The 24,924-nt window shown below is 43.2% G+C and overlaps 1 protein-coding gene across 10 annotated transcripts in view; it reads left to right on the top strand.

The window, feature by feature from the left end:
- CEP170B (centrosomal protein 170B) overlaps window positions 1–23,000 on the top strand; it is a 58,057-nt gene extending 35,057 nt beyond the window's left edge. For 4 of the 10 annotated variants that reach the window (XM_072930478.1, XM_030275102.4, XM_030275105.4 and 1 more), the window contains 11 exons: window positions 785–970; window positions 1,165–1,273; window positions 2,715–4,490; window positions 7,705–7,954; window positions 10,179–10,338; window positions 14,190–14,228; window positions 14,772–14,915; window positions 16,397–16,485; window positions 17,043–17,136; window positions 18,066–18,117; window positions 18,830–19,119. In XM_072930478.1, the coding sequence (XP_072786579.1) occupies window positions 785–970; window positions 1,165–1,273; window positions 2,715–4,490; window positions 7,705–7,954; window positions 10,179–10,338; window positions 14,190–14,228; window positions 14,772–14,915; window positions 16,397–16,485; window positions 17,043–17,136; window positions 18,066–18,117; window positions 18,830–19,065 (3,135 nt within the window). In that variant the 3' untranslated portion in view covers window positions 19,066–19,119. Of the gene's footprint in view, window positions 1–784; window positions 971–1,164; window positions 1,274–2,714; window positions 4,491–7,704; window positions 7,955–10,178; window positions 10,339–14,189; window positions 14,229–14,771; window positions 14,916–16,396; window positions 16,486–17,042; window positions 17,137–18,065; window positions 18,118–18,829 lie in introns of all 10 variants that reach the window. The other 6 variants (XM_030275103.4, XM_030275106.4, XM_072930483.1 and 3 more) reach the window with 4 other exon arrangements.
- The last annotated feature ends 1,924 nt before the right edge of the window (window positions 23,001–24,924 follow it).

A 24,924-nucleotide genomic window follows, 5' to 3' on the forward strand; every position in this document is an offset into this window, starting at 1 on the left:
GTGAAACAGTTGATAAGTGAACCTTAGTGCTTCTGTCCAGGAAGAAAGAAAATGAATTCTGGACTTACTTAGGTTCTAAGGTGTTTCTGTTCTTTATCCCTCCACCGTTGCAAGCTCATTTTTTCAACAGCAGTGAGAGTGGAGATCTTTATGGCTATCTCTGCGCAGCCAAGGCACCCTCTGTAGTGGTATCTTTGTCTGAACTTCTTGCAGTCAAGTGAGAGGAACAAGCCCTTCTGAGGCATGAGTCCTTGTCATTCCCCATAGAAGGCCTGTTTATCTTCAGGGGGAATCTGTGCAACGAGCTCAAACACTCACCCATCTCAGAGGTGCAGCCTGTCCAGTTCCTTGTGGCAGTGCAGGGCTGATTTGTTCAGCCCACTCACAGCTACAGTCTATGAAAGGCACTGGGGATGGAGCTTTGCCGTTTTCTCTGTCTAAATCTTCATGAATGAGCTGGTAAATAGCTTTCCTGACATTCATCCTAAATTTCTCTGGGCTGAAAAGTGAAAGTTACTGCTTTTAAAGGCAACACCCCTAAATAATGAGGGAGAGAGGAAATGTGGGTGTGAGTGGAATTCTATGATTATGTATATTTAAAGCTGCTACTGTGGAGTACAGAATAAAATCATTTACATGGTTTGCATGGAAGCATTGGCAAGTGTTTCTGGCCTCTTGGGATCATAGTTTGTGTGTGACTAATGTTTCACAGATTTTCACAGATTTTGGCTAATGTTTTTCTGTTTCCTTGCATTTTTATATTCCCATGCAAACATCTTTTCAGGTTTTTGGTGTTCTTGAATCGCCTGAATTTTCCAGAATCTCTTCAACCTTTAGACCAATAATTAAAGGTGAAAAAGATGACTCCAGTTCTCAGCATCTAATCAGTGAAAATGGCACTAGTCAGAAGTCACCCTTGCTCCAGGCATTTTCCTCAAAAGCTGTGAATGGGTCTCAGGCTGAAGCACAGGTATGGGCAGTCCAGGTGGATTTCCTGGGATGGTGGAGGTGTAGATGGCTTTTCTGTCTGGATGTAAATGTGATGTGTAGCTTGATTTCCATCTCAAACAGACCGAGTAATGTCAGTATGAGAGGAGAGATTTTGTGGCTAGGATTTTGTGTACAAGCTCTCTTTCTGACCCGATCTTCCCCACCTTGTTGTAGATGTCTGCAGCATCTCAAGGGAGTCAGAAGTGGGTGTCAAGGTGGGCGAGCCTTGCGGACAGTTACTCTGACTCTGGATCCGTCTCTGGGCAGGGTGATGGAAATGCAGGTAAGTCTCATCTGATACTGCGGTTCAGGGATATCTGAATCTAAACCAGGATGATAGAAAAGGCAGAAATTTAGGGCATCTCTGCATCTGGTTGTAGCTTATTTTCTGTTCTAGCTGTAGTAGTTGGAGATGGGAAGCACAGAGTGAATAGTTCCCAGTGGACTGAAGACAGAGAGAGCCTCTGGTTTGCATTCTAGAGTTATTCAAGAGATTCTTAAATGTTAGGTTTGACATGACTAAGGGGAACCTGGGAAGTAGAAGGCTTGTAAGGGCTTTGGGTGTTAACCAGCCCCAAGCTGTGATTCCTTAAACTGCCTTATGATGCCTGATGAGAGCCCTTTGCACATAGCCTTGGAGTTAAGTTCCTGACTTGCATGGTTTTTTTATGCATCTCCTGTGTCTGGCTGCGCTGAGAATTTAGGCTGTTCTGGGATTTGCTGTTAAGTGGCAATTTTAAAGGGTGGAGATCAGTGTAGAAAATTAGATATGGTGGGAGAGAAAGGAAGTTAGAGGATATCAGATTCCCATCATAGCTTGGAAGACACCTTACAGACCCTGTGGTCCTCTTGGTGTGTGAGAAAAGGAGAAAATTACTTTGTTGGCTTTTACAAATGTTTTCAACCGTTTTTTGATCAGGATTACTTGTCATATGTTCTTTCCATCAGCAGCTATAGATAGATCCAATAAAAATTAAAAGGAAAGTTTGTTTCAGAGATCATTGCTACTGTTTTCACACCATGTAGGACACCTAACTCCTGGAGTGCTTATAATATTACCATAGCCAGATAACCAGTTATCCTGGTATTTAAGAGGTCTTATCAGATATGGCCAGCAGCATGGGAGAAATAGAAACATTCTTTCTATGGAGTGTTGGTGTCCCTGCTGATAAGCCCACATGTGCTGGGGCAGCAAGCTCTAATTCACAGTCTCTTGATTATTACAGGGTCTTTCTCCTGGGACTTTGCTCTGGGATATGAGTGTAGGAGAACCTGTACTGTGAAAACCACAATCTATTTAGTCAAATGGGCAAAGTTGTTTAAAATGGCACTTAAAACACTGCATCACTGATGTCTGATGGCTTTTCATCTCATTCCTGTGGCCTGATTGATGCTAAATCCCAGCAATGTCATTATACTCCATAGTGCTTGTACTGAGAGGTAAATTATGGGAGAATGAATCTGACATACTACCTGGAGAGGGGAAGGTGTGGAGCAGCATGATTCTGCAAAGGAATTAAGTTTAATGTCTGTATTGATAAACCCAAGGGAGCAGGGACCAATCAGGCCCTGCTGATGTTCATATGACATCAAACCTTCTAAGCACATCTTATGAGTGCTTTTGTGGACTTGCACTTTGCAGGATCAAGCTCTTCCTAAACAAATAAATAAATAAGTTACATAGTTTTACAGTAATTGATTCTTTTCTTCATGACTTTCTTCAGAAAGTGGGGTACCCCCAAAACCTGGGGAACCAGAAAACTCTGTACCCTCAAGAACAAGGCGCCTTCTTCCCCAGCTCCCACCAAGTGATAAATCAGACAGCCCCACTCCCCCAGTCCTGGTGTGCCAGGAGTCCTATTCAGAGGTTACCAAGAGAACCATTGTGAAGGACCACTGTGTGGAAGCCTATGGCGATTCCAGCAGCCGCCTCTTCATCCAAGAAGACCTGGATCCGGATAGCCTCAGCGATGCCAGCAGATCTGACGATGGCTTCAGCACGGAAAAAGGCAAGAAATACAAAGAGAACAGCAAAAAGCTAGAGCAGATGAGGGAAGACAATAGATCAGAGAGTCGGCAGCCAGGAGCCTCCCGGATCTCTCACGTGAGAGCTGGGAGTGAGCCAGTTTCTACTTCGTTCTACATTGGTGATGACAGCAATGACGCAGAGGTTCCCTCCAAGCTCTCTCTGAGTGTGTCACACACTCGAGCAGACAAGGACAGCAAGGATCCAGAGTTTTCCTTCAAGTGTGCTGGCACAGCAGTTTCTGGAAAGCCACCGGTCAAAGATGTTAGTGCTTATATAAACACGGCTGGAAAGGTTGTCATTTCTCTTCCTCAGAGTCTTCCTCAAGATCAAGAAAACATGTCAGGAAAGGAGACAGCATCTTTTGTTAGACAGGAAAGTTTTACCAAAGATAAATCAAGCAGTGGTGTTCCTCAGAATAAACTCCCACATATTTCAAGTCACCCTCTGCTTAAAGATTTAGAGGCTGTTCGGTCAACTCGTATGGACTTTAGTCAGGACACTCATCTTCTGCTTAAGGACACTGAAACTGCCTTGGCAGCACTGGAAGCCAAATTGCTTGGTCAAAGCCAACAGCTAGAGCCATCAGAAACTGGTGGTCAGCTGGAGGACTCCTTGTCAGGGGACTCGGATGTAGACACGGCCAGCACAGTCAGCTTGGTGAGTGGCAAAAACGTCCCAGCAAGTGCCCCGAAACGCAAAGCAGTTGTGAGCTTGCAGAAGGAGAAATCTTCCTCCACACCATCCATCCAGGACCAGTGTGGGCAGCCCAGCGCTCGGGACAGGCTGACGGAGAAGCGGAAAACGCAAGCACCGGAGGCACCCAACCGAGCAGAGGCCGCCAAACGCTTCCAGATGAAGCGGAGCGCTGGGACTCGAGGGTCACTTGACTTCACAGATGACGAGAAAAGCTCAAACCCACCCTACCTGCCAGTCCCAGATGCGGTTGTGTCTGACCATGAGCACTCGGTAGCCCGGCCTGTTCCCAGGAGGAAACCTTTCACTCAGGTCACCAAGGAGGATCAGAGCAAAACAACCTCGAATGTGCAGAAAATCCAGCAGGTTCTCACCCGGTCCAACAGTTTATCCACCCCACGGCCCACAAGGGCCTCAAAGCTGCGCCGTGCCCGGCTGGGAGATGCTTCGGACAACGAATGCGTGGATGCTGAGAAAGCAGCCTCCAATTCGGATGCCACTGCTCAGGGCACCAAGCAGCCCACGGAGACGAAGAAGCTCTCCCGGCTGGACATCCTGGCCATGCCCAGGAAACGGGCAGGGTCGTTTACGGTGCCCAGTGACTCGGAGACGGCGCAGTCGAGGACGGGGTTTTCGGGCCGCAGCGCCGAGTCCTATCGGAAGACGGGCATTACGGAGGTGAGAGCTGCAGCCAGGAAAACAGCAGCTGCTGCCTCTGCCAAGCAGCCTTTCAGCAGGACTCGTTCAAGCAGTGTCAAGTATTCCTCCTCATCATCCTGTAAGTGGTCCTGCTTTGTGTTTCTCCCCTCTTCCCCGTTTCTGACTTACAGGCAGCACGTGGTTGCCAAGGATTAGTAATACAGTAGTAGAGGTGCTGCCTTGGTGAGTACAAAAGTCTGCATTAATGAGCAGCACGGATGTTGAGGCTTCATGTGGATTTGGAGACAGCAGAGCACTCTTATACTCAGTGAGATGGTATTGTGGTTATGTCTGTGAGGATGCTACAAATAGCTACTTTTTTTTTCTCCAGTGGTTTATTTTTTGAACAACCAGTTGCCATTTGACAGTACTTTTTTTTTAAAGATAGAATTTAATGCCTTTCTAGTGCTACAAAATATTCTGATCTGTTTTACTTATAAGATTCAAAGTTTTCTCCCAGAGTGTTTATAATAATGTTGGTGTTGGACACCTTTGATGTCCAAGGTGGCAGGTTTGAAGGCATCTGAAACTGGAGAACAAGTAATATATGTCCCAGTGTTGTGAAAGCTGTTCCCTTGTTGTTCCTGATAATATAAATACAGAGATAGACACTGCACATTGATTACCCCAAGAAATTGACACTTCTGTGTATTTTCAGTGACTTTTGCCACAGCTAAGGCAGGTTCACAGTTGTGGTTCCCATGAGACAGAGGTGTGGGGACTACATCGCCCTATAGTTGAGTACTCAGCAGACCCTTGAAATAACAGCATTTGTCACACTGAAATTAGCTTTCAATTAAGAGATGGGGACAATTCAGATGAGAACTTTAGGATGGTAATTGGTAATGGGAGATTGTTCCTGAAACCTTTGGTCTAAGTTCAGATCCGTGCCTGTAGTTCTTGACCTTCTACAGATGTGGCAAAGCAGATGTGTTTGCTTAGGATTTTTGGAATGAGTGGTAGACAAAGGGACAGGAAGAACCTCTTTGGCTGGATTTCTCAGTCCTGTTGAGAGGAATGCTATTTCCAACAGTTTCATGATTTTGTAAGGGGTCTTGGAGTTCTGGATATGTCCTTTAATATATTTTCATACAGCTGAATATTTATCCCTCTTGCAGTATTCATTTTTATTGCATGCTAAAAATGTTATTTGCTGCTTGTTTTGATTTGGATTGTTTAGTACATTCAGCTTCACCTTTAATTTTAGTGATTTTTTTTCTCACGCTTTTATATGCATGTACATCAGAATGTGATTAAGCTAAAAGAGTATGTACAGTCTCTTCTCTTGCCTTTTTTTGAGATGATGCTGTTATTAACTTCTTGTTAATGCTGATAAATTTAAAGCAAGATAATGTGGTCAGAGTTTTCCAAACAGCAGGTGCTCTTTGTGCTCCCTCTGCCTTTGGACCACAGGCTTCAAATCATTCAGAGAAAAATGATAAGTGTTGGCCAGTTCTTTATTTAAATGAATTGGTTTTTGATTTCCACATCTCTGTAGCAGCATGCTAACACCTTTCCTTGTCCATAGTTGCAGCAGATGATGCTAATCCTTCCTCTGAATTAGTCACTCTTAAAATACTAACCTTGTAATTCCTTGATAGGAATTGATCCTTGTGCAAGCTCTAAGTACATGCTGGTGTATTTAGAGCTTCATCATGCTTGCTTGTCGTGTGATCCATGCTCTTGTACTAATGCTGTTATAGACATAGCAAATCAGCAGCTAGAACTCCTTCCTGCAACAAGAGGGACATGTTGTTAAACTGGACTATTGCACTGTGCCATCAAGACTTTTTTTTAGCATGATACAACAACCCTTGAAAGCTTTGAATGTCAGGCCTAGGAGATAAGGAGGCAGATGTGGCTGATTTATTCCAGGAGTTCTTAGTGTTTAGCTAACCACAGGAACTCCCAACTCCCCCAGTGGGAGAAAGTTAATCTGGCTAGTGGAGGAACAGCGTGAACTGTCTGCCCATGAGACAAGAGATGCTGGTAGATTGTTGGGCCATATGAAGTAGCTTTCTGTGAAAGTCACAGATAACATCAGAATAATCCAAGTTACCAGTTCTGAAAGCTAAAGGCCTGTCTCCCATGCTCCTCTGTGTACCTAATTTGTATACTCAGGGTAGTTTAAATGATATTGAGGGAGCTGATTCTGATTTCCCTTGGCGCACAGAGATGGAAAATGAGTCTCATCATTTTAAAATTGCTGTTCAGTGACAGGGTGACCTCTTGATTCTAAAACTGCATTAAAATAAAAAGATGCAACTCTATGAATTGAATATGAGCAAATTTATTTTTATTACATATATGTATATAAAAATCCTAAGCTAAGGCATTATAATAGCTATGGGTGAGATAGCAATGTCTGGGTATCCTTCTTTCACTATACAGTAATTATCTATAGTTTCTACCTGCATCTTACAAGCCAAATTAGTTGGTTTTGTTTGTATGGTGTATGATGCCAACTTAATTCACAGGTAGTGTTTCAGTGTTAGGATTGTCTTGGTAACACAGTGAAGTTTTTTGGTGTTGTAATTCTGAATAACTCATCTGGTTCTGTGCTTGGTGGGTCTTCATTCTCCAGGGGCGGACAGAAGAGAATGAAGCAGTAGCTGTAGAGAGTATAGTGAAGCTGCAAACATTGGGAGCCCGGTTTTCAAACAAGGACACCTTGACATTTCCCATGCAAGGAAGACCTGGGTGTCTGCAGAACAAGTTGGGATAAGTGAGCAGCTTCCACTTGGCTCCAGGGCTTGGAGCCAGTCCTGACTGTGAACACTTTCTTGTAGAGTGTCATTAATGGTGAATTGTGAGGCAGGAGGTGAACACGGGGTGTGTACTCTTGCAAATAACACCAAGCACCACAGTCTACTCTTCACTCAAAAACCCTTCCTTCTGCTTGTACTTGAAGCTAATTAGAAAGGTATCTGCAGGCTTGAAAATTGGGCTCTCTTTAGAAAAGGATTTCTGTGGGACTATGAGGAGTCTGAAATGTGTGCTACTTCTACACAGAGCTTCTGTGCATGGAAAACTGAGTCTGGGGTAGTAATTTACTACAGTGCAGTCATTATAATTTTCCATTGGAATTTTCCACTCCAAATTTGTACAGTGAATGGGAGCCATAGAGGGGCTCAACTCTGAAATAAACTCAGAGAATGTGGTGTTTTAACTTAAGATCTGCACAGAAACTCTCCTTTCCTTGTGCTCTTGGGCTAGTTTTGTGTTACCTTTCAGCCTTTTGTAGTTACTCTTGACTACTGTCCTCCATCTGAAACCAATTCATTTTTTATAAGCATCAAGGCGGAGACCGCAGGGTTCAGATTACACTTCTACTTCGGAGGAGGAATATGGCTCAAATCACAGCTCCCCTAAACACAAACGCTCCCATACTTCAACAGCCACACAAACACCGAGGATGCGTGGCTCTGGGCTGGGCAAGCAGAAGCACAACGGCAGAGAAACAGATGAGGATGAAGATTTTGATGACAACCCTGACCCCTACAACTTCATGGCGCAGACGGCAGAGATAGCAGAAATAGCCAGGTGAGGTGGGGCTTTATCTGTTAACCCATGAGTTTAAAATGTGTTCTTTTCTCCATGGTGTTCAAATCAAACCCAGATGTGGGGGTAGAAGGAGAGGCTCTCTCCTGTTGTTTGTGTGCTCACATCTCCTTTATATATGAACATTGACTTAGAAGTTTTCATGAACCTTTACAGCCTGGATATGCTGGTTGTACCTTGTATCTACAAAAGGCCACGGTGCAGGCTGTTGTCTCTTGGTTTGTTTCTTGTTCAAGCTGTAGGAAGTCTGACTGTTTATACCTGCATAACTTTGCTCTCTGCTGGAAGTCACAGTGTGTGTGTGTGTATGGTGTGGTTGGTGTGAACTCTCCTAATTCTCTGCAGAGGAAGTCAAATAGATTAACAAAGACTGAATATGTAAACTGTGGAAGCTGCTTTGCCTGAAGCTGGTGAAGGAGCAGTAAGGAATAGCTGCAGGGCAGAAACCTCTTTGCTTGGCACAACTGAATCTGAACCTGTCTAGACCTTGTATATAAATGAATCGTTGCATAGCTTGATGTCCCTGGATACGGTACTTGCTGTGTACTGGTGGTCTGATGGTTGCCTGGAGGACCTCAGCAATAAAGCAAATAGATTCTTTTTTTAAACAGTGGCGTTTGTGGTTTGTCATCTCTAATATGCAACTGTGTTATGCCAACTTTCCAGAAATACTGGTCTTCCATTGTACTGGCCATACTTGAAATACTTTTGCTTGAGGAAGCTGCCTTGTGTCTGCTTTTGGCCACATCGCCTTCACTGCTGCCGTGCTCACCTCCGAAGGACTTTTCTTGCTGAAAGTTGCTGTCAAGCTGCTAGAAAGTGTGTCAGCCTTCAAACCAGGCTGCTCTACCTGTGCTGCACGAAGTGTGTGTGTGTGTGAGATGCCAGCTTCCCTCCCAGCAGCATTCCCAGCACGGGGAGCGCTCCGGCTCTCAGCAGCTATAAATAAAGGCTTGCGTCAGACTCGTCTGGCGCTGCAGCATGCAGGGCTCTGTCACAGAGCCTGCCTGGTAATTGCAGTCCTGATTTCCCTTGCTGCTCCCGAATTAACTGGGAGGGGTTTAGAGGAGTCAGGGAGAGTTAAAAGGGAAAATGCCACTTGTTTACAGTACTGAGTCACATCATAGAAGTGTTTGGTGACAACTCTATCCAAACCAGCACAGAGAGGGGTTACCTTCTGCAGGCAGCTCAGCCTGTATTTTATTAGTTCAACTGTGCATTTTCTTTCCAAGCAAATGTTTTGATGAACTGACAGTTTTATCGCATTGCTTATTTTCCTTGTGGGTGCCTTCCAACTTGGAATATTCCATAATAATGTGGGGGTTTTTGTTGGGTGACATGTTTTGGTGTTTTTTTTTCATTGGTTATTTTGGGTTTTTTCATTAAAAGGGGACATTTGTTTCAAGTGAATCTGACTAGCTGTAAGATTATTTTTTCTCATGGAAGTTTTCCTTTAAAATTACTGTAACAGCTACTTCTGGTCTGAAGGGTTTTTTTAAAGCTCTACTACCAACAATCCAGAGATTTAGGACCTGTTTTTGAGCTCTAGAGCAGATAGAGCAAGGTCCTGCCAACACTGAGTATTAACTGGACACCTGTCAAGGGGCTTGAAGTTTAAAGGCTTGGTTTCTGAAAACCAGATCCCTCTAACGTATGCTATGCTTATCCTCATAATCCCTCAGCTCTTCTGGAGAATGTGGAGGCATATTGTGATTTTCTGACTACAGGCCACAAGGAAAATGCAAGAGAAATTGAGGTTTTTTTCTTTAAGTAAAAAAATAAGGTTTTTTTCCCCTGTATGTACTTTTTAATGGAAAACAAGAGAAGACGCAGGAAAAATTAACTATACTGTATTAAGAAAACAAACAAACAAGAGAAAGAGGTAGAGTGAATGGGTGGAGGAGCAATAACATAAAATTCGTTTATGGATTGTCTCTGCTTTCTGGCAGTGTGTAGTTACTAGAATTTGCTTTATATCAATTCTCCACTTTGAAGCTGGATTCAGGTGGGAAGGGGATTTATTTTTTGTGCATCCGAACATTCCTCAGCACCTTGCCAAGGCAGCCCAAAAAACCTGCTTGCCCTAGCCTCTGCAGAGGTTATAGTTCCCACAAACGTTTTGTGACTCCTCTTTTTATATTTTATGAATGTGAGGCACGTTGGTATTCTGTGTCCTAATGGTTCTGCTTCACTGCCTGTGCTTTAGGCTCAGCCAGACCTTGGTGAAGGACGTGGCCATCCTTGCTCGAGAGATTCACGATGTTGCTGGAGATGGGGACTCGCAGAGTTCCTCGGGGACGGGACCAAGCCCCTCCCTCAGCTCTGTGCCCAACACTCCGGCCTCCACCATATCGGCAAGAGAAGAGGTAAGGGCTGCAGTCACACACATCTCTGCCCCTCGGTGCTAGTAAGTGCCTGGGGCATGGTTGGAGTGCAGGACCAGGGCAGCATCCCCAGTTGCTGCAGCACTGAAAAACCTTCATCCTTGTCCTTCTAAAGAGCACACCAATAAGACCAGCTGCAGCCTATTTAGGGTGCTCTGTTTTGTCCGCTCTGCCGCAGCCAGCCTTGCAGGATTCATAGAATTTCCTAAGGCTCTTAAGGCTTCTGTTTGGACACTGGTCCCTGAAATTTGCATCTGAGGAACAGGATGGAGGGGATGTGTTGTGCTGCTGTGCTAGGGAGCCAGAGCTTTCCTCTTTGTTTCACACAAGGCACTGACCGTGTGTGCTGGCTGCACTCTCTGTGTCAGTGTTTTGTACTTCTGCTGTGTCCTTTCTGCCAGGACTGTTGAATTGCTGTGCAGGTGTTGCTTGAATCCCTTCCCTTCATCTGAGTATTGATGGAGGAGGGCAAGGACTCTGGGAGCTGGGCAGGGAGGCAGGCAGGTACCTTGAGAAGTGCTGTCCCCCAGCCCTTCAGTGAAGCTGTGGCTTCATCCCAAACTGTGTAGCACAGTTTGTCTGCACTAGGCTGGGAAGGAGAGAGGCAATTTCTTAATTTGGTTCACCAGTGCCGCAGCACAAAGACCAGCTCAGCTCAAATTTGGCTGCAAGGTCACCAGGAGGCTTCAGCTGCTGAAGCAAAATTGCCTTTGCTACTGTTTAAATCCAAATTCCCTCCTGTGTACTACCAGCATGGGCTTAAAAAATACATATCTCTTTGCTGCTCAGATGGTTCCCCTGGCCCCCTGTTGTCTTTGACTGTTGGGAGAATTGCAGACCCGTCCGAGGCAGGGTTCAAGCTGAGACCAAACCTGTTACTCTGCCAAGAGAGTCCTTGGAGGTCCTGTGATCCTGCTGTGATCAGCACTAGAGGGGCAAAGCAGAAGTTTAGGGAGATACCCAGAAGATCAGCTGAGTGTGGCTGTGGTTGTGCTAAACTGAGATCAGCTGCAGCCTGCTCAGGGAGGGGTTTGTCCTGGGGCCTTTTGGAGCCAAAGTGCACAAATGTTTCACTGCAACTGCAGACTCTGAGATAAAATGTTTTATTGCTTTGTTTCCTTGCAAGTGCCACACCTGCCAACTGCCTTTTGTATTGTTCTTTTCAAGCAGTAAAGGTGACATGCCTACTGTACTTCCGACTTGCAAACTGAAACATTTTACTGGGCTCCCACTTGCTTACAGGGGAAGAAGAGCAGCATCACAGCTTTTTTTTTTGTTGTTTTTGGAGTGCCACTGAAGGGTTCAACCCTAACTCAGCTCATTCAGAGGGCTGTTCCCTGCTAGAGGAAGACACCTGCAAAAGTGTGTAGTTTCTCTAGTGTTTCTGCTCTGTACAAAATGACAGGCTCTGAAGTGTGATGATAAATAGCAGACTCACAAACCGAGGATAGCTCAGACCTGGATGAGGGTTTCTCTGTGGCTTTGTAGTGCTGCTGTGTGGCACATGCCAGTCAGTCCCTCACAACAGTCAGGAGAGCAAATTCAGGACTGTCACACTGTAGGGAATACTCCTGGCAGTGCCCACTGCTAGAGCAGTTCTTGAGATCTTACAGTGGTGTGAAAGACAAAGCACTGTTGGGAGCCCATGAAGACACATCAGGAGCCATAACCTTTGGTGTGTTCAGGTAGTGGCTGCAAACACTCTAAAGGCTTCTAATGAGGCTTCCTCTGAACAGGAGTGGACATCAGCATGATTTCAGCAGGGCCAGCATCTGGCAGGCCGCTTGAGTACACCCAAAACACCACAATGCATCAGTGTTGCTGCTTTACGTGATTGACAGCCAGGAACAGGTTCCATCAGCAGGGCTTTCTCCTGGCAGTGCTGAGATGTGGAGCAGATGCTGAATAGCTTGGGATCCTAAACAGTGCAGCTTGGGGGTCTTGTTATGAATGCCAACAATATAAACTGATGTGAGTTTAATAAACACACGTCATCTTTGGCACTGGACCAGATTCAGCACCAGTGCACAGCCACGCCTGCTTCCCACAGTCTAAGTGTTGTTGAAACTGTGCTGAATTAATAATTTTGGCTTGATGCAGAGAAGCTACTAGAAAATGTCTGAAGATGAGTGTGTATGATGCTAAGCACTGTGAATTTTGTGAGTGTTTATCAAACAACTGTATATTAAATATTCTAGGAAAGGACACAGTGATGAGAAATAGCTACCATGGTTATAATAGTAGTATATTGAAAGATCTGATAGAAGGGATTATGTGAGTAAGAAAAGTTTTCTCTGTGTGGCTGTCTCTTATGCTGCAATGGTGTATACAGTGTTGTATGCCATTCTGCATTCTAGTACTAAATATTTATATCTATTCCAAAAAAGTTGGGGAAAATGCAGGAAAAAGAAGTACTGATACTGGAATCACTTTTGAGTGTTTAATGCTGTACCATTAAACACTCCACCTTGGCCTCAAATGAACTGCTTTGTAAATTACTTTTTTTAAGAAGCTTGGTTAAAGTTTAAATGAGGAGTATCCTCTTATAAGTTAAGGTGGAGCCTTAGATTTAAACCTTATTCTTCATGTTCTGTCCTTTCAGGTTCAGTGCTGGCTTGGATGTGTGCCAGGGAGGCTTTCAATTTCCCCAGTGTATGTTTGGGGTGGTTTTGTTTTTCTAGCCTCAGCTGTACAGTTTATGATAAGATAGATTCTTGGCATACAGAACTGAGTACTGCTACAAATTAAGCAAATTAAAAAAAAAAAAAAAACAAAACCAAAAAACCCAAAAACCAACAAAAAAGCAAAGAAAAATCCCAAAAAAAACCAGAAAAAAAGAAAGGGTTCATCAAGAGTGGAACTTTAATGAGTCCTGTTTACCAAAGCCTTGGGTTGTTTGGGATTGCCTTGCTTTGTGGGTGTGTAGGTTTTGCAGGACCCAGCTTTCTGCAGAGCTCAGCCATCAAACTTAAACCTCAGCTGCTGCAAACACAGGTTGGATCATGCCAAATCACTGGCTACTTCAGCGAACTTTAGACCTGCATAAAATTCTTTTGGCAGATCTTTTTAAAAAGAGTTGATACTGATGTAACAAAAACTAAAGAGCCTGATTAAGTTTGTTAAGTTGTTGTGTAACGTACTCAGTATGAGTGTTGGTACAGCAAGAGGAAATGCCTACGGGTGTGACAGAACAGAAAATGTGAGAAGAGAACAGGTCATGTGCAGAATCTCCTGGACGGTGGAGCAGGTGCTGTCCTTACCTTGTTTTCAGCTGGTTGTGCTGAGAACTGCTCCCTGTAGGACTGTCTCATTCCCTTCTGACACTTTTACTGCTGCAATCAGCCTTACTTACTGTTTCTGCACTTGATGAAAGGAAGCTTATTACTGAATATTTTGGCTGTTCTGCCCCTGTGCCATACTATCTCACACCTGCTGCCTGTGTCTAACCCAAGTGCTGCTGCACAGTGTGGGGAGCCTGGACCTTGGATGGCACACGGTTTCCTCACGAGGAGCTGTGTGCTTTGCCAACCAAAGGGCCTCTTGTGCTGGGTGTTCAGCCCTTTCCCAGAGCACTCTGGATTTCACCCAGCACAGTCCAGTTTGCAGTAGTGGGGAGCTGCCCGAGGCCACCTCAGCAGAGCTGGCTGGGGACCAGGATCTCTGTATCTCCGTGGGCTTCAGTGCATGATGGGGGGTGGGCACCAAGTGCTGGTCCCCAGCAATGTGCTTTTGGGAATGTCAACCCCAAATAACCCCAGACCCTGTGTTCTCTTTGATACTTGCTGTCACAGTCATTCACTAGCATTGATCTCTTTGTTTCTGTTTTAACACAGATTGCTCGTAGATCTTTTCGGCTGGCATATCCATCTCAGGTGCACTTTCCATCCCATTATTTTTGTATCTCTGTCTTGTCACTGTTATTTTCTTCCCCTTCTTTTAAAGTTTTTGTCAGTAAACCCAACAGGAGTAACTGTCTTGTAATTTCTGTTCTTCCAGTTAATTATTTGCATTTTTAGTGGCTTTGTATTGCTTTTTCATCTCTTTCATGTGTTACTAAATGGTTTCTGATTAATTTGAGTGTGTCTTTAATGTTGCATTGATATATTAAGACATAAGATACCGTAAAATAGGGTCCTTTTGAGCTTAATTCCAAAAAGACAAATATGTACTTTTCCATACATGCTCAAGACTCAAAATTTTAAAGTAGAATAGCCCCACAGTTTTGTGGTATGACTCCAGTGGGTAGGCACTTGCAGGATTGGGGTCTAGTAATTTGCTTATGAGCCCATACCTGTCTGAACAAGACTTAAATGAATCAGGGTTCCTCTTGGGCTTGCCTGAAAATCTGCAATACCTGCAGTGAGTGCCTGCTTTCCCTACTAATTTTTAATGACTCATTACTCATTATTTCCAAGTTGGTGCAGCACATTCCAGAAGCAAGTCTGAACTACCAGAAAGTGCCTCCGGGATCAGTGGAACTGAAGGATTTTGACCAAAATATGAACGATAATAGAGAAGAGGATCCCTCAAGAAAAACAAGGACAAGAAACCGTGAGGAGGCAGGACACCCTTTTCTTTACTTTATATAGTACATTGCTTTAAGCTGCTGTATGTAAACTTGTTCTTTGTAAGTTGCCAAAGAAGGTTGATTAAAAAAAAAAAAAACAAACCAAAAAACAAAAAACCCATACTTGAATACTTGAAGTGTGGGTATAGAAACAGTGTTTAAAAAGAAAGAAGAGGAATGGAACCACCCCTCTTGCCAGTAGTGGCTGGCAGTTTACTCTCTTGTGTAAAATGCCAGTAAAACCTGAGGCTTGGTCACCTATTTTTGGGAGCACACACTGAGTGTCAGAGCCTTCTTAGGCTATTTCACTGCTGTCTTAGAGAAGAACTCAAACATTCCAACTTTGAAATCTGAAGCACTGATAGTTTAATGGCACCTTACTGTTCTGCAGCTGGCATCCTGGTTAGAGCTGCTGCTGGAGCAGCAGTGGCAGGATCTGGAGCTCAGGAGGGGCTGTGTGACTGGTGCTGTGGCACAGCACAGCTGGCTCGCTGTGCCCTGCAGTCTGTGAGCATTGCTCCCTCCAGTGTTACGTGCAGGGTGACCTGCAAATCACTGTGGGGTGGTGCTAAAGGCTGAGAAAGCCTGGCCTGCACTTGGGGCTGGGGATGGTGTTGGGATGAGAGGTGTAGTGGGGTGATGGTGCCAGGGGGAGGAGGAGAAAGCTGATGCTCCAGCACTGGCTGTTGCTCTTGCTTGCTTCCTGCCTGCCTGCCAGCTGTGGTGGGAAGGAAGAGCTGGGCAGAGGCTGCAGGAGGTGCAGGCAGGAGGGCAGAGCTGCCTCCAGCACATCCACTCTGGAGGTGGAGTGACTCACACAGGCACATACAGGGGACCGTGGGCTGAGCCACTGGAACTGGTCCTGTCCTGTGACTGCTTTGAAGCAATCCCTTCCTCTCCTGTAGAGAAGTGCCAAGGCTGGATAAAAGGTGCAGCTTCAGAGTGCCCCCAGCTTGGTGTGGGCTTTCCTGGTAGAAGCTTGGAGGCTCTGCTAAGCCACAGGACTTGAATATTTGGGGTTTGATAGTATTTTGTTGTTATTTTTCATGCAGAATGTAACATGGTGGGATACCTGGCTATGAAGGTGGTTTTAACTCATATGTGTCACATTAGATCGTTTCAGTGAGACTGCTTGTGGGGCTTCTTGCATTGTGATTTGACTTTTTAGTGTGGTTTTTTTTTTTTTTGTGAGGTGTGGGAAGTCCTAAGTGCTGTTCTTTCAGAAATGCTTAAATGCTTATGTTACTGCAAAAGCTGTGTCTCTGTCTCTAAAAAAAGTCTGAACAAGTTAGTGTTAACCATTATGCCAAAGTGCTGCAGTAGAGTTGCACATCATTTTAATCTCCCTTGAACTTCAAGTGTCATCCACACAAACAAAGATGTTTCAGTGGAGATGATTTACTGTACAAAAAATTCCTGTTTTGTAATATGCTGCTTTTGCTAAAAGTTTTCCAATCTGTCCTCATATTTTAGGTAATCTTTGACAATCTGATGTTGAACCCAGTGTCCCAGTTATCACATACAATCCGTGAAAATACAGAAAACCTTGCTGAAAAAATGAAGTAAGTAACTGCTTGTACCTGTCCTGAAACATTGACTTGCTGGTGAATTTGTTGACTTGCTACTTGTGGAAGATATTGTACTGTTGTCTTGGAAAGTTCTGTCATCAGGATGCAGGGGATCTACGTGTAGGAAATTGTGTGTGTGTAGCCACCCAGAGATAATATGATTATTTGCTATCACTTTTCCTCGTATCTTTGGCCTTTGGAAGTTTAATGCTGGATTTGTAATGCCTGTTGATGCCTTAACTTTGAATTGCTGCCTGTGCAGGAGATAGAGCAGAAAACTGGTGGATTGTTTCTTCTTTCCTTTTCTGTACCAAGGCTCTTGTATATATGCAGTATGTTACCAAGCTTGTGAAATCTTTTCAAAGTTTGTTGTTGCTCTAGAGGCATCAGTGGGAAGGACTTTGGATTGTTCCTAAATCAGCTGAAAGGAGCTTTGCCCAGCTGCTAATCCACTAATCTCTTTTGTTGCCACATCTTGTGATAATTAAGTCTTTTAAATAAGCAGTTTTTTGATGGCAGTTTTAAGATCTGCTCTACTTTTTGTGTTACAGGATTCTGTTTCAAAATTCAGAAAGGACCTGGGAGGAAATGGAGGCCAAAATCAATTCAGAAAATGAAGTGCCGATTCTGAAGACATCAAACAAAGTAAGTCCATGCAAACAAGTGAAATACTAAGGACTTGATCCATGAAAGCTTTGTAAGAAACCAAGCTAACAATCTCTGACCCTTCTCAAATCCATTTCTGAAATTCCTGGTCCATTTTCATGTGTTGAACTGCTGGATTTTGTTACTGTTTGAAGTGTGACAAAGCAAGTTCCTTCTGTGGTTTTGTTTCACCAAACTGTTTCCCAGTTCCTTTGCAAATGATTTTCAGAGACTGGGTCTCTTAACAGATGTTGAAGTTCAGGGTCATTAGGCCTCATTTAAACATTTACCAAAGGGTCACCTGCCATGTGGTTGCCACAGCTTCAGTTGCAGACAGGTGTTTCTCATGAGGAAACACCTGTTTGTTTTCTTCACCTGTAAATGTATGATATTAGTACAGTAAAAATCCACCTCAGGGTGTATTCACTCAGGTGATTCAGCTTCAAGATGGTGCTTGTGCTCTCATGACCTTTCATTGCCCTTGAAGGGGGATTGTCAGTGAGGATTTAATTGCAGAAGTGGACCCAGTGAATATGATTAATGCTAAACAACCTCGTGCAAGACCTGTGTAGCTTGGTCCTGCAGCAGTATAAATGTGGCCAAATACCCTGTCTGGTCTAGGAGTTGAGCTTATAAATATCTTAGTGTATTTCATATTAAGGAGGAGTCTTTGTACAGGTGTAGCATTTCATATCTAAAAGCCACTGTGGTTATGAATGGGGTGTGTAGTAGGACTTGGTGACAGGATGCAGAGCAGGCACCCTGTGCACTGGCCAAATGCCCCTCAATACAGCTTTTCTGTTGAATGAGCAAGGTTGGGTCTGACTTTGAATCTTGTTGATCAGATAAGGCAGAAGCAGTAAGACCAAATTCCTATGTCAGTTGAATACTTTGTTGCTTAATTTTCTTTCTGATGCTTTTGTTTCTAGGAGATCAGTTCTATCCTGAAAGAGCTAAGGCGAGTTCAAAAACAGCTTGAAGGTTGGTCATCTAAAATGTTCCTGTTGTCTCTCAAATGCCAGTAGAGTTGCACAAAATAATGTTGGCCTGATTTGTCAGCGAAAGTTGGGAGAGGATGCAGAAGTTCAGGCTGTTAGCACAGTGCTGTCTGATGAGTGCATAGGGAATTAACTGTAGATTTATCTTACATAGCCAGTTTTTAGGAAAATTTTTGACTATTGAAATGTAGAAGCTGTTGCTATGGAAATGCTTTGTTTGCTGTAATTAGCATATTCCCATAAGATAAACTGGTGCAAGACTGTTCTGATGAAATAGTATTTAGCAGCTCTTCCAGCCAATAAGCTATGCTATGCTTTTTGGACTCGAATTTTGCTCATAGATCTCTGTATTAGAAAAAGCAAGACAAACTCTTGCATCATCTAAAAGCATAGTAAAGGCATGTAAAAACATCCAGGCATCATTTTGGGCTTCTGCTAAAAGCTTGCCACTTGGCTGCTGCAGTTTGTCTTTTCCAATTTAACCAGAAAGTTGAGAGTCCACATCTCTTGAGTCTGGGAGAGGTTTTGCTTGTTAAAGCTGTTGACACCTGAAGGTACTAATGAGGAAAATAACCTGACTAAAATGAACGAAACTACTCTTAAAATTTTACTGCTTTCGAAATGAAGGCAGCAAACTTCTGTTTGGAAACTTTGCTGTCTGGTGCTAATGTGTTTATGTCTTTTTTTTTTCCTAGTCATAAATGCTATCATTGACCCTACTGGAAACTTGGATATAGTTACCAGTAACAAAGCATCTTCTGCTGCTAAACCATCTACAGCCACTAAAGTCAGGACTGCTAACAATTCTGGGTCCACACTGGAGACTTTGTCCCTAGCACAGATGAGAAACTACACTCAGAAATCGAACTGTGGGTCTTCTAGCTTACAAGAGTCAAATTTCATTCCAGATGGAGAGAAATATGTGATCTGATACAATATTTTGTATTGCTGTTATAATGTAATCTACTGTTGCATTAGTATTGTGTATGAGTGGTTTGTGGACAGTTTGTGTGGAGCAGTTGTTTAGATTGCTAACATGTTGCACAAAAAAGAAAAATCTATGCTGTGAGGGTGAATGGAAAGTCTGTGTATGCCTTTTAAACAAGACTAGCACTGTGGAGCAGCACATACTCAGCACAGAGGCAAACTGATTTTTACTAAATTTCTCATTTATTCTTCCAGTGTGCCATAAGAAAACAGGCTTTGCATATTTTCCATTCAATACTGCTGAGGCTAAAGTGCTCTTGCATTGGCCTGTTTATAACTATTCAGTTGCAATGAGGTTCAATTTGAAAAAAACCCACACTTTTTTGGTACTATATTTGTTTGCATTTTATTTGGTTACATTTTTTTTAAGTGTACAAGTGAAGCATTACAACTCTGTTGGAATCAACTTGCAAATCCAACAGAATGATTGTGCAATATCATGGGTTTCTGAGAGAAACCCTTACTGCAGTTGTGTAAGATTTCCTTTCAGCAGTCATAGAAAAGCAGCCAGACTGAAGTTGTTCATCTGTTTTTCAGTCCAAAAGCCAAAACAAGACAGAATAAACCCACTTGCTTTTTCTCTTGGGAAAGTATAAAAGTTAATAATGGTATGAATGTCAAGACTACTGATACAGCTACTATTTTTGATTATATTTCAGACCCAAAGTTTGGGGTAGGTACAAAAAGTTATATTCTACAATTTAGCTTGCCAAACTTTCATGATTTTGGTACAAATGCTGTCTTTAAGCTGCTTTTCTTTTTTAATTTAAATATACAGTCTTTTCTTAATGAGCTACAAGTGCTCTTGGCTGGGCCAAAGACTAAGATGTTTGCAATTACCCAGTTGCAAAAAAAACTATCTGTTCCAATGGCTCATGGAATAAACTCAATTACACAGTTGCTGTGAACTATTGCAATCACTTGACAGCACTGAAAAGATAATGGCTTTGATGTAGCTCCACCTTTATGGCTAGTTCTGTTATGAATTTTTTTTTCAATGCAAAAGTGCTTGCAAAGGCCACCTTTGTGGTGTTCCTCAGAAACTATTCCACAGTTTCAAGCACTTGTACAGGTACGTTTGGGATTTTTGTCTCTGGATTTGATTTTTGCTCTGTTATAATCCTAGAAACACTAAGGAATGTGTACAGTTGTTTGAACATTTTCTTATTTAACAAAAGTTGGGGTTTATATTCTGTCTCTGTGTTAAACTGCAAAACACTAAGCAATTATTGTTGCTTTAAGAGCAAAAACTTTGATTTTTGAGGGGATCTCTTCCAGATGTGTTTGCTCCCAGTTTTTTCTGTCTTGTATCTATTCCTTTTTCATTCTTCCGGGTCAACAAATAGTAATCAGGTAAAGAAATTCTTTTGTAGCTGTGGAGGATACATTTACTGGGAAAGGTGAGTAGATGAGTTCCACTTTGCCCTCATACAGTATATAGTTTAACCAGTGAAAATGGTTTCCCAAGCTTGACTGCTTCTTGTGACTCTATATTTTGGGGTGAGTAGTGGATTCCTTAGTTAGCTTCAGTAGTTACCTGAGCTTTTCTGCTAGGATGTTGTAACAGTGGGAACCTGTTAAAATAATTTAAATAAATAGGGGTGCTCACAAAGTGATTAACCTTACTAGTGAAGAAGGTGATTGCTTTCCTGGTGGAGCCAGTGAGAGCTTTCCATCCATTTCAGCAGAGACAAGATCGGTCGCAAAATGGGAGTATGTCAACATGTTATTAGTTTATTTTTGAGCCTGCAAGATGCTGGCTGGTAAATAGTAGGTGCAGATATCCTTCCAAGATTTCCAGTAGGCTACAAGCTCATCTGCTTGTGTGGAGATGCCCTTCCATGAAGAAATCTGATGGATCTCACATAGATGAATGCAGAATAAAAAGAATTTGCCCTTGACGTTGTTCTGCCTGTAATATACGCACTATCTGAATGTGTTAATTCAGTCGTTGATCCCGATCTGTCTTTTCTTGAAATACCTGACTGTGTCCTTGGTGAATATCATAAGTGGTGGTATCATTCCTGACATATGAAACACAATTTTTCAAGCCCTTCTTAATTAGGGCTTGAACCGACCAGGTGCTACCCCAACTCACTAGGAGTTGAAGGACCTTCACAGATAAGGTGTTGCTGTTAGTTTCAGTTTTTGCTGTAGAGACAAGTGAATTACTAAGATGTACATCCGATTTCTCTGATTATTTGTTACTTCCACATCTTCATGGGTATGCGCAGGTGGATTCTGTTTCTCTGCAATGTGTCCTTGATGGGACTTCTGTTTACTTTCACTTGAAAATTGCTTGATTCTTCTTTGATTCTTGAACACATCAGGGAGGGATTTTTCTCCCTTGGTTGCTCTGTTCTGAACTAGAGAGAGCAAGTCCACAGCCACCTTGCATCAATTAAATCAACCTGCAAAATGCAGTACCTCTTCAAGTGACTAATGAGGATGCAACAATCAGTGTCTCTTGATAATTTGTAAATGAGTGTGTGAAGGCAGGGAGGATGCACAGCTTGATTTTATTTGTGACTCAGCCGAACTGTAAAATGCTTCTGTGTCCTGACACAATGCTCATTCTTGGATCTTTGTGTTTGAAAAGGTTTTGCTAGTCAACGATGAAACGCAACATATTTTTTCTTGTGTTCAGCGCTTCTGAAGTACTGTGTGCACTTGTCTGCTCCAGATAAGCCAAAGAGCTATCCACTCCTTTGCTGATTGTTGGTTCTTACAAGCAGTACTGTATGCAACCATGGGAACATGCCTGTGTGACTCCAGTGTGAACCTGACCCATGTGTAGTGGTGTATCTGGGGGGCCCAGGGTCAGTGCACGAGATTGCTGCTGGCTCCCGTGAGCTGTGGATGAGCTTGGCAGGGGTGACTCTGCCCTGTGTGTCACTCCTGGGCCACTTTGCTTTTGTGTGTTTTGTGTTTGACTAAAGCAATGTAACCAAGGCTGGGATTTTCGAAGTCTTGGGGAAGCAAGTGCTCAGGTCCTTTTGGATTTTCCATATGTTTTGGGTGCTTGATGCCCTGAGCACCTTCCGAAATCCCAGCCCTCAGCTCTTCCACTATACTTGAAAACTTTTCAGTTCGACACTTTCAAATGTAAAATCCTGTTATTCTGTTCTGATGGCGTGAATGTAAATTCCTGTGAGGGTGTGTAGGAGCTTTGGGAGCGAGGACCCAGCTGGATCTGTGGTGGTTTCGTGTTGTGGTCATGCTCCAGGAGGAAAGAACGTCTGCATCATCTTTGAGTATTTTAGTAAAGGTACAATTAGTGGAATGTTTACATACAGCCTACTGACTAAAAGGAGACAGAAAAAGATAAAAAAATGTAAAGTATTTAAGTGCAAGACTCTACTAGTTTTTTCTTGTTTTGCAGATCACACTAGCTATTTTTGAAGTTGGTAAATGTGTATAACTTTTGCAAAGACCAGACAGAACTACCTGTTCACTTTCAATGTGCCCCGTGCTGAATTGTGCCTATTTCACTCTCTGCTGTTGTTATGCTGCTGATTCTGCTGTTCTGAACTGTTCACTGGATCATTCCATTTGCATGCAACACAAATGCAAGCTGAGCTATCTGAGAGTAAAGCTGAAACACGTTTGTATGACTTGAATAGATTAATGACTTTCTCTTTTCCACGCCCCCTTGAAATGCTGTGTATAATTTTGATTTGTTTCTTCTGCCCTGATTCCTTTCACTTTTGGTTTGTTGTGTTTTTTTTGAACGGTAATTTATTTTTTTGTTTGGATTATAGGCAGTATCTGTACATTTTGTTTCAAGGTGATATTGTGGATGTCTTTAAAAAACCAAATTGTTATTTTATATAATTTTATCATAAAGTTGCTCTAATAAATCATTCTTTTATCATGTGACAGCGGGAGTGCATTTTGTGCATTAATTTGGAGGAGGATGTGTGTTTGGTGGATGGGTTGTTTCAACTGCCTGTTCTCACTGGTGTTAAGTGCAGTGCAATGACAGAAAGGTCAGCAACTGAAGACTCAGAGCATGGCTGGATCAGTCCTGGTGACACCTATGGATGGGCAGATCCCTCTCCAAAGAGCAGGAGTCCCCTTATTTTCCCCCAGAACCTCCGGGGTTCAAGTCCTTAAGTCCCTTTAACATGAAGGAACCACATCTCAGTATTGTATGCTGATACTTTATTTAATTTTTAGTGCTGTTTTGTTTCATTGCCATGATTATTAACATGGTGGTTGAATCCAGCCTGGAAGTGATCATTCCCCAGTAGGCCAGGAGGTATGTAATTGCAGACTCATTACTAGGCTTATTTCTTTTTTTTTTTTGCTCTCACCTTAAATACATATATAGCTTATTTGTCTGTGAAATAGTTTTTATGTTTTCCTTCATTCCACCAGTGTTCTCCTTCCCTCCTGCAGTTCTGTCTGAGCTTTGCATCCTTCCTGGCACTTTAGAAATAATGTTAATTCCCCCTCCTCTGCACTGCCTTCAGCCTCCCCCACCCTGCCTGGTGCCACATGAGACTCTGCATTAGCATAGCTCCTGTAGGAAGCAGAACACATGCAGCTGATGAAAACATGGCATTGTTTGCCAGCAATAACTAAAACAGAAATAGGAAGAAAAAACTAGTCCCTAACTAGAATGACTGGGAGATTTTCCATCCCCTTGTTACCTTTCCATTAGATACTTGCATATGAAAATCTTTTACATTTAAAAGTTTTAGGGAGGGATTTTGTGTTTAAAAATAAATCTATTGCCTCTCTTAAAAAGCCTTCTGAAGCTTCATTTGTGTGCTGTGTCTGCAGAGGTTTTCTGTGCTGACTGCAATGCAGGGCTGCATTACACACTGACAATTGCCTTTCCCCAGGCTTCCCTGACAGTATGGAGCAGTGTTTGAGTTGGGATGCTGTGCAAAGGGCCCTTTTGAAATCAATAGTGCACCCACTTCATTAATTTTTAACAGTTTGACTGAATAAACATAAGAGGCGGTGGAACTGTAGCCAAAACTATTTGCAACATAATGAAAGCTGCTAGAACTGAAAAATAAAGGATAGATGGGAAAAGTAATGATCTCCTCTGTGCATCTTCCTGCTGAGCCTTCAGCTGCAAGCCTGGCTCTCCAACATCCTCAGCTGCTTTGGGAAATAAAGGCTGGTTTTCCACATGTGCATAGCAGGGAACACCAGAATGCTTTGCCTTGAGCAGGGTTTCAGGATCCTTGCTCAGAACAAACCTTTAAATTCTTTGGAGGAGACAGGTTCTCCTTTTTGGGTGTGTGTGAAGATCCAGCGGTAGACCCCCATCTGCTGGGTTCTGCCCACGTGATGGTGGGAGAGCACCATGTCCTTCTCAGCAAGGACATCCTTGGGCTTGGAAGGCAAAGCCCTGCAGGTCTCAGCTGGTGGGGTGGGGTTGGTGAGGGGAGCAGGGGGCAGTTTGCCTGCAGGGGTGCTGCTTTCTGCAGTGGGTGCAACCATTTGGATGCAACCCTGCACAGGCTCTGAGCACCAGCACACAGGAGCTCCCCTGTGCAGTTACCTAGAAAAGGTATTATTTTAGGGGGTTGGCTGCTGTGCTCTGTGAGTGATGTGGGCTGAGCAAGCAAAGCCAAAAAAAAAAAAGAATATAAAAATTAGCACTCATTAGGACTCTACCCTCATTAAGCCTTTTCTCCTTTGAACAGAAAATACTGGAAATACTGTACTTGCCAAAAGAGTTGATGCCAGAAATTGTATGTTCAGCACTAAATGCTTCTGTCAACATTCAAATCACAGGAAGGAAAAAACCACCAAAAAACCCAAAATGCAGCATCCACCCAGC

The sequence above is a fragment of the Taeniopygia guttata genome, chromosome 5 (genome assembly GCF_048771995.1).
Source record: "Taeniopygia guttata chromosome 5, bTaeGut7.mat, whole genome shotgun sequence".
Lineage (NCBI taxonomy): Eukaryota > Metazoa > Chordata > Aves > Passeriformes > Estrildidae > Taeniopygia > Taeniopygia guttata.